This window comes from Fukomys damarensis, unplaced genomic scaffold, assembly GCF_012274545.1.
Source record: "Fukomys damarensis isolate Sample0158 unplaced genomic scaffold, DMR_v1.0_HiC HiC_scaffold_38, whole genome shotgun sequence".
NCBI classification, from domain to species: Eukaryota; Metazoa; Chordata; class Mammalia; order Rodentia; family Bathyergidae; genus Fukomys; species Fukomys damarensis.
Window position 1 is genome coordinate 33,824,086 of NW_022900950.1, and position 10,208 is coordinate 33,834,293.

Consider the following 10,208-nt stretch of genomic DNA (forward strand, 5'->3'; position numbering starts at 1 on the left):
TTTCTCTGGTGCAACACTTTGGCCACAATACTACTTCACAGTAAAGCACACAGAAAGTCAGAAAGACGTGAACAGAGATTTAGCCAAATTTACAAGCCAGAGTATTGTGGCTTGTGTCAAGATGTCACCCCTAAAGGCTCATGCAGTCATAGGTGGGGCTTTTTTAGAAATGGCTGGATCTAGAGTGTGTGGTGCTAGGATTAAGGGTATATGATTACTAAATTAGCCCTCTGATTGGTTTGGCATAGTTCTGGGTAGAATTAAAGGTGCCCCATCATAGATGTGAGTGCTACCTAAGGGTGAGTAGTCTGGATAAAATATAAAGGACACAAAGTACTATTATCTAGAATATATAAAGAACTCAAAACAATCAGCCCCCCCAAATATAAAGACACAATTAAAAAATGGGCATCTGAAATGAACATTTATTTCTCAGACAAAGCAGTAAAAGCAAGTAAATATATGAAAAAATGTTCCACATCACTGGTCATTCGAGAGATGCAGATGAAAACAACACTGATTCCACCTCACCCCACAAAGAACGGCTGCTACAAAGAAATCACACAATAACAAATGTTGGTGGTGTTGTGGGGAGAAAGGAAACCTTCTCCATTGTTGGTGGGAGTGCAGATTGGTGCAACCACTATGGAAATCAATATGGAGATACCTCAAAGAACTAGGACTAGAAGTCCCATTTGACCCAGCCATCCCTCTGCTGGGTATCTTGCCAAAAGAATTAAAAGAATCCTATCACAATATATATGCGCACCTATGTTTATAGCAGCACAGTTTGTAATAGCTAAAACTTGGAAATAGCCCATTTGCCCATCAGTTGGAAACTGGATAAAGAAGATGTGCTTTTTCTATAAAATGGACTACTACTCAGCCATAAAGAATGTGAATCATTCATAGGAAAATGGATACATATTGAGTATATACTCCTAAGTGAAATAAATAAGTCACACATGTGTAAATACCGAATAGTTTCTCTGGTGTGAATAAACTTAATAGTACATAAGATAATTGACAATGTGAAATAGGAAGAAAAGGGCTAAAGGCATAGGGAAAATGGGAAGGGTAGGAGAAAGGTAATAAGGGAAAAGAAAAAATATGAGAAAATGAAAAAAATGGAAATAAAATGTTTGTAAATGGGGAGGGTAGGAGGGGGTGAAGGGAGAGCAGGGACAAGGGGAAAAAATGAGAACCAAGACCTGCCATGTAAAGGTATAAGATCCCAATAATGAATGTAACTGTACTGTATACCTAAAATGTACCAATAAACTCAATGAGGGGGAAAAAAATATATATATATATATGACAGAAAGAGGTGGTTGCTTGTTGCTGGTACCTGGCTGCATTTCTGACTTCTGCATTTCTGACTGTTTCTCCTCTCTGATGTCCCTCTGTCATGAAGCCTGCCAACTATGAACTGAAATCTCTACAAACTGTAAGCTAAATACGCTTTTGTTTCTTTAACTTTGGGTGTTAGGTATTTTGAAAATAGTGAGAAAAATAACTTAGAAAAGTAACTAAGACACAGGGTATTCCCAGGCCTCGGGGTTCTCACTTGTAAAGTTAATAGAATTATTCATTCAGTTAATAACTGAATACCTACTATGCACCAAACTCTGTGTTAGCAATGCAAGTTTGTTATTTGGTTCTTGTTAAGTAAATAAAACCATATTCCTAATCTGGTAGAGATGTAAATAAATGCAACATGATAACTGCTTTGAACAAAATAAATGCTTGGGCAAATTGAAAACGGTTGCAAAGGGAGCAATCAGTTCAGCATAGACTTGAAGAATGAGTTGCTGACAGATGGGAATGATAGATACTCCCTAGAGAAAGGGCACAGTGTGGGTACACAAGAAAACAAGAAAGAACAACAGAGAGATTTAATGTAGATGATGCACAGACTGGGTGTCAAAGATAGGAGCCTAAGAAATTTGACCTTTAAGTAATGATAAGCCACTTAAATATTGTTGGTGAAGTTCCTTTTACATTTACACTCTGCAGGTCCAATCCAGTGAATTTAATTTCTCCACCATTTATTTCATTTCAAGTTGTTAAGACTTCCCTAAGAAAACAAAACTATCCACGTTTTAATGTTGATATTATGAAACCTAAAAGACCTTTATTAACTGTAACTTTTAGGATATCTATTAATATTCCAGTAGTAAAGCATTCTAAAAGCAAGATATAATAACTGATTTAAATCTGCTTTTTATCAAATACATACTGAATATATAAGGTATGAAAACTATAAAGACATTCAATTTGTATGCCCTCCAAAAATACTTTTTCATACTTTGATCAAAGAAAGCTTTGAGTACCAATTACCTAGAAGTAAGAGAATATTAAGTCCCACTTACCTGTGTTCTGCAGGAACAGGTGGTGGCCAAACAGCAGGATCTCTAAATGGTTCATCTTGACAAGATACAGGGAAACCTGGAGGCTTGTCCATTTTAAAACTTTCTAAAGTGCTGACTATACTTTTAACTTGTTCATATTCTTCTAATAATTCCTGTTGAACCTTAAAAAAAAACAGGCTTTATGGTACAACTGTTTCAAGTTCATATAAATTGTAAATAAACTGCTACAAAATACAAGTTTTTAATGTCATTCAAAATATGCAAAAATATGTCATTAAAACATTCAAACACAAAAAAACTAAGAATATAAACAGCAGAGATGGATTTGAAAAAAATAATTTTATCTCTTCATAACAAATTACATATTTTTATAATGGACTCTATTTCTACCCAAGAATATAATGATAATCAATATAATTTAAATGACTAATAAATAATAACCATTCCCAGAAATCTATAGTTTTGTTAAATCCTTTTAATAAATTTGCAAATAGAGTTTATTGTCAGCCAAAATTTTCTCCAGCATTTCCTATTCTTGTATCACTAAATATGAAATGCCTGCCACAAGTGTCAAAAAAGCCAGAAGCATCATAAAACTATAAATTACACATTTCCAATTTTCGTGTAAATTCTCCTTTCCCTAAAATCTGATTGTTATTTGGTTTTACTTGGTATAAATTTTCTTTTTTTTTTCGGTACCAGGGATTGAACTCGGGTCCTTGCACTTGCAAGGCAGGCCACCGAACCGCTGAGCTAAATCCCCGGCCCTTACTTGATTTAAATTTTTTCAGGTACTAGGTAAAGCTCTTTTTGAGCTCAAGACAAGATTTTTCTCTATGTTTCAAAATGTATCTGGCTTCTTCCTCCAGAAAACACCAAATGGTGGATGAGGCCAGTGCAGCAAGAGCCCCAGGAGGAACTGGAGGCCCTGGGGCCCCAGCGTGGAAGGCCATGACAGCTTCCATGGAGGCTTTGGAAGTAGCATTCTAGGGCCAAGGGAGACCACAGTGCTCATGGTGGTAAGGCCAAGGAAAAGGAGTGGATTCCTATCACCAGGCTGGGCCTGCTGGTCAAGGAGATGAAGATCAAGTTCCTGGAGGAAATTTATCTTTTCTCTTTGAACATCAAGGAGTCTGAGATTATTGGCTTTTTCTTGGGCACACCCTAAAGGATGATGTTCTGAAGATCATGCAGAAGCAAACTCTTGCTCAGTGGACCAGGTTCGAGGCATATGTCACCACTGGGGACATAATGGACACATTGGTCTGGATGTAAAGAGCTCCAAAAAGGTGGCTACTGCCATTCAAGGGGCCATCATTCTGGCCAAACTCTTCACTGTCCCTGTGCAGAGAAGCTATAGGGGAACAACAACAGCAAGCCTCACACTGTCCCTTGTAAGGTAAAAGGCCACTGTGGCTCTTTACTGGTGCATCTGTCCCTGCCCTCAGAGGTACTGGTGTCATCTCAGCTGCTATGCCCAAAAAGCTGCTGCTGATGGCTGGTACAGTGCTGATGACTGCTACACCTCTGCCAGAGACTACACTGCCACTCTGGGCAATTTCACCAAGGCCATCTTTGATGGCATCTCCAAAACCTAAAGCTACCTGATCCCTGACCTCTGTAAAGAGATGGTGTGCACCAAGTTTCCCCACCAGGAATTCACTGACCATCTTGTGAAAACCCATACCACAGTCTCTGTCCAGAGAATTCAAGCTCCAGCAATAGTCACAAGATAGGGTATTTATACAAGAATAAAGTGTACAAAATCTGTCCAAAAAAAGAAAAAAACAAGAACTGTCTGAACACATACTATGCGGAAATTATTGTTTTCAGACTCTAGATCCAAACAAATTATTAGCCGATGTGGTGGCACATGCCTATAATCCCAGCACTCAGAAGGCTGAGGCAGGAGGATCACTGTGAGTTCGAGACCAGCCTGAGCTACATAGTGAGTTCCAGGTCAGTCTCAACTACATAGTGAGACCCTGTCTCAAAAACAAACAAAACAAATTATCAAAAGCCAAAAGATAAAGGTTGAAAATCATTTTTATAAATTAATTTTTATAGGAAATTTTCTTGTCTTTGCTTATATTAACAGTTGAATTTTACCTAGATTTTTCTTTGATTTTGTAATTTCTGCATATGTTCTTTTCAAAGTATTTAAGGTAATTATGCAATATGATAAACAAGGAAAAATAAAATTTAAGAACTGAAAGAAATACAATGAAATATTTGAACAGAAACAATCATCATTTAACACACACACACACCTCTGCCTATAAGTAGTACAAATAACAGAAGAATTAAAAATTTCAATCTGACTTAGAGCAAGTATGGTGTTCTCATTCTTGTTTGGTAACACAAGCTGGAAAATAAGCCATATTTACCCTCAAAACTGGGTAAAACATTAATTTCTGGAAAAATTAGAAGAAATACTTGAAAGGCATTAACACATAAATGGAAACTTCAAAGCAATGCTTTGACTTTGTATTTTAATTTTAAAAAGATTTTAAATTTTAAAAATAATTGAGGAAATTATACTTCAATTTATTAACTGTACTACTATATATTCAAGTAAGATCAGAAAACAGCAAATATATTGTTCTTTATTAGATTACTGACTCATTTGTATTTGTACAGAGCCTTGCAAAAAAAAAAAAAAAGTTTTATGAAATGGGCCAAAACTACATGTAAAAAAATAAAGAATAAAGGGCAAGTAGAAATGAGCTATTTCAAAAATTTATAGTTAATTAGGAAACTGATCATGAATATTTCAAAACACTGAAAATAGGTTCAATTCAAATTAAACACCTACAAAATATACTTCACTGGATATATAATCAAAAATATATAAAATATTAACTAAGACATTACAAAATTATTCAGAATACATTTGAAATATATTTCAGTATTCACACAAAACTATTTATAAAATCTCAAACTAACTTTAACACCAATCTCTCAAGTATAATAGACTGCTGCTGCCTTTATCACTAAAGTGAGCTTACCTGATGCCATTTGCCTTTGATAGCCGGGTCTCTCACTGACTGGCAATGTCTCTGAATCTGCTGTATCACTCCCTGGTAATACACCATTGATGAGTCATAATTTCCCAGAAGGGCATATTCTCTTCCTTTCTTTGCATTGTCACAAATTTCAGCCAAATTCATCTTTCAGGCACCTAAAAAAAATATGACTTTTACATAATTGTAGCACTGACTTTGAAATACCTGATTAAAGGGCTGGGGACTTAGCTCAGTGGTGCCACTGCCTGTCTCGCAAGTGCAAGAACCTGAGTTCAATCCCCAGTACCATAAATAAATAAATAAATAAATAAATCTGCTTAAAACTATTTTGAAAGTCAAAACAGTTATCATTCCTTCTATGAGGTTATGTGATACCATCTTATAATAGTGAACCACGTTACTAATTTTGGAAGTACAAAGTAGGTCACAAAAGAACATCCAAGGAGATATTAGGGAAAGCAGATCTAAACTATTTATTTATTTATTTATTTATTTATTTATTTATTTATTTATACATAAATGAATTCAACACCAGTATTCCTTACTCATTTATAATTCTAAGCTGCAATAATAATAAAAATGAATCTGCTTTGTTCTAGTCAATTTATTCTTAACAATATAGATATATGAATATCATATAAAACATGAACATGCTATAGTTTCTGCTGATGTCAGATAAAATCACAAAAATTAATTTTCAGCAAGATTTTTTTTGGTCCTGAAACTCAAAGATCATACTTAAGGAACACATTTTGAAGAACAGCCTAAACCTAGTGCATCATTAATATGAATGTAAATGCCCCATATAATAGAAATCTAAGTAAAACTCTATGCATTAAACTACTTGAGTCCTCCCTGCACCTCAATTTGTATTCTTCTGGCTGTGCAAATAATTATCATTAATCTTTCCTTTCTATAAAGTGCAAGGAAGAATACCATGTGAACCTTTGATTTCCACCGAAATCCTTCAGGCCAGTAAGTCCCTTAGAATCATTCAAAAATTCTGTACAAAGATAATTTCCTCCCAAAACTATAAAAATAGGAAGGCCAATGATACAGAAGATGATATCCTGGGAAAGAGTTTAAATTGCCCTCTTACTGGAATAGTAAACCAATGAATATATGTAGTAGAAAAATTAAAGCATTTCTTAATGCCTTCCTGGGGAATTAAATTTTGATTTGGGTAGCCCGCCTCTTCCTGACTCTAAATATCACATACTTTCCCTAAGAGCGTCAATAATTCCTCAAAATTAATCATAACTAGTTCTATACATTTCAACTGACTCCAGAACATTCTTGAAATAACTATTTTAGCATATTATTTGCCACTTATGCAACTGTAGGTTCCATGAAGACAGTATTATGTTACTTGAGAATCACACTTGCAGCAAATAGTACACTACTATTAAGAAATGTAAGTGTAAGAAATGTCAGTGTTTCAGGAGATTCCCAAATCCACAAAATTCAGGAAAATCAAAGAAAGCCTCTTCTTCAAATCTACAATATTAACATGAAGTAGTAAGGTTTTAATAAGTGGCAAGCTGTAATTAATACATCCAGTAGAAACAAAATTGTTCCATAACTAATTTTCTTCAAAAATCATTGAAAGACAAAATTAGCACTAATTCTGCTAAGTGCAGGTTAAACAGAATTAAAATGTCCCGATGCACAGAAATGGTCAGCAAATTTCTTCTTGAAAGGGCCAGACCAGTAAATATTTAAGGTTTTGAGAACTAGCAAACAAAATGGAAGATATGCTGCAAGTACTTTTATCAGACAAAAATTTCCGTAATTTTCATTAATGAAATTCAAAATATTATAGTGGTAACAACTGAATATAGCTTTCTATAAAACAGGTCTCCAAATGAAAAGAACAGAACAGTTTTTAGGCTAATATTTCACTTAGAATTCAAAATTAGTGTTTTCTACCATTAAAATTGATCACAAATGTTCATATTAGTGTTGATCTTTAATTAGATATTACATATCTCATTTTTGAAAATGTCTTTTTTCAAAAAGTATCAGATACTGCCACATACTAATAAAATTTCTATTCAGCATATTCACTGCAAGGCAATGAAAAAATTTATTCTTCTCTTAGCATTTGCATTTTATCTTGTCATTTAGTTGCAGATTAATCACTTTCAATTAAAGGATAAGTAAAAGGAACTGGACTACTGAATTAAATGGATTTTTTATATGGAAATTTCCTTTGCACTTCCATCAATGTCTGTAAAACACTGCTGAAACTAGATTTAGATCTGAAAATTAATCTACAGTAACTGGGTGAGAATGGAGATCTCACTTCTTTAACTTTTGACAGCAGGGGAAAGCTATGTAAAATAGCTTGATATTATGTGTGATTCAAACATCAGTTGGCACTAAAATAACAGTATTCCTTTCAATAAAAGTGCTGTTTTGTCTGGTAATTTTAGATTGCATTAAGAAACATTATTGAGTCTACAGCAAAAATTGATTTCTAAAGCCATTCAGCTTTTAATAATAGTTATTTAGAGCAGTTCTTCTCATTCAGAAAAATTTCAATTTCAGCCTAAGCTCAAAAGTTTACAATAAAGCTTTTCCACTACTAAGCCATCAAACTGTCTGGAGAGGATACTTTGTTCAGTTTCTATTTCTGACAAAAATTCATGGAACTAGCAATGGCTAAGTCCACAAGAACAAATGCTAACATTTCTGGTTCCTTATCACCTAACAGACTCAAATGTTATCTGCAAAATACCTAAGAAATAACAGTGAGTGATCGCTGACTTTAAATATTTTATGTATATTTTCATAGCTTTATTAACTTATTTCTGTTCTGCACAATTTTTACCCTCATTGGTTCTAACATATTTTGGCAGATTCTACTTCAGGTTGAACAGAACTAGTGTTGCCTGAATTTTTTAAAAATATTTTTGTCTGTAGTTGTTCCACACACGGTTCATTAAGACTAATTCTTCAATAAATGCAGACTCAGCATTAACATCTTAAATAAACAATAACTGAGAAGTATCAGTAACATCTGCCAACTCATCAAGAGCCAAAGAAAAACTCTCAAATCATTTGTCTTGTTTTGTAATTTATTAATGATGTCAACTCTTCATGCAACTGTTTATTTCAAAAAGCTAATACTTATTTTTAAAATTTATTTTCTCCAGACACAATTCTGTGCCTACTGCAATCCAAAATGATTTAGTGAACTCACTATTGGTAAATGACTTTCTTGCTGTCTAACAAATGAGCCACTCAGAAATTTACTCTAGGTGCTACCTCACTTTCGTTTTTTAATTCTGTGCAGAAACTCTACTCGAATAAGATTAAGTTTTCTAATTCTTCTAGCCATTACTTTTGTGAGTTGGGAATACTGTGATGAGTTCTTAGACTGGTAACATGAATACATCTTGTACTTCCCTTCAGTACAACTATAGTGTCACTGCATAATAAAATACTTTCTTATTTACTAATCCACAATTCACTGTGCTTTTAAAGTATTAACAGTCCAAGATTTTTTTCATTTTTTTTCTTGTTTTGACATGATGGGTATGCATGACAAAAAAATAAAGCAAAATGTATGGTATTATTAGGCATCTAAAACACTGATTACTATGCATCAAGTAGTAATGACCCCAACTACTCAACTCTGCCATGGACAATACGTAAACAATTAACTGTGGCTATACAGTATTCCAATAAAATTTTATTTATAGACATTAAAATCTGAATTTAATTTCCACATGTCACAAAATATTCTTTTGATTTTTTTCAACCATTTAAAAAATGTGAAAATCATTCCTTGTTCATAACCCATTCACATGCTATACATATTTGGCCTCTGGATTGCCATTTTCAGATTCCTGCTCATAACTTCTATCTAGAATCCACCAGGGAAGCAAACTAAATACAAAACCAACAGAAGGAAGAATTATAATAAAGTTATGGAAATAAATCAATGAAATAAAAAAAAAGAAAAGCAAAGAAATTTCTGGCCAAAAATAGGTTCTTCAGAAAGATCAATAAAAGGTTGGCCAGGAAAGAAAAAAACACTATCAAAATCAGTATTAAACGAAGACTACCAACACAAATAGTAGAAATATTTAAAGAAAGCTTAATGAAATGAACAAATTCTGTGATGGTCACAACATACTGAAGTCTACTCAAGCAGAAACAGAAGCTGGGGTGTGGTGACATACACCTGTAATCTCAGAATTTGGGAGTCTGCAGCAAGAGGATTGCAAGTTAGCCAGGTGAAGGTCAGTCTGCACTACAAAGAGAGATGCTGCCTCAAAGAAGAAGAGAAGGAAGATGAGGAAGAGGAATGGGGGAAGGAGGAAGAGGAAGAAGAGAAAGAAGAAAGCAAGGAGGAGGGAAGGAAAAATACACAGTCATCTGAATAGTCTTATATCAGCAGGTGAAATTGAATTTGTAATTTAAAACCTCCCCACCTTATCTCTCAAAATATCACTCCAAACCCAAATGGCTTTTATCACAAATAATGAATTATACCAAGTACTTATGGGAGAAATAAAACCAATTCTAAACAAATTCTCCCAGAAAACAAAAGCAGCAGAAACATTTTCAACTTACATTTAAGGCATTTATTACCCTGATACCAAAACTAAATACATTATAAGAAAATGGCATACCAATATTCTTCATAAACACAGATACAAAAAAATTAAAAATTTTGATAACCCAACAATATGTGAAAAGGATAATGCATTAGGACCCAGTGGGGTTTATCTCAAAAACTAAAGATAGCTTGTATTTTATTATTGTTTATTGTGGGGTGTTTTTTTTTTTTTTTTTTGTT

The 10,208-nt window shown here is 33.9% G+C and overlaps 1 protein-coding gene and 1 pseudogene across 9 annotated transcripts in view; one reads left to right on the forward strand and one right to left on the reverse strand.

The window, feature by feature from the left end:
- Katnal1 (katanin catalytic subunit A1 like 1) overlaps positions 1–10,208 on the reverse strand; it is a 249,726-nt gene that overhangs the window by 60,267 nt on the left and 179,251 nt on the right. For all 9 annotated transcript variants that reach the window (XM_010623864.3, XM_010623863.3, XM_010623865.3 and 6 more), the window contains 2 exons: positions 5,381–5,553; positions 2,373–2,533 (listed from right to left, as the gene is read on the reverse strand). In XM_010623864.3, the coding sequence (XP_010622166.1) occupies positions 2,373–2,533; positions 5,381–5,542 (323 nt within the window). In that variant the 5' untranslated portion in view covers positions 5,543–5,553. The remainder of the gene's footprint in view (positions 1–2,372; positions 2,534–5,380; positions 5,554–10,208) is intronic.
- LOC117284579 lies at positions 3,252–4,108 on the forward strand (annotated as a pseudogene).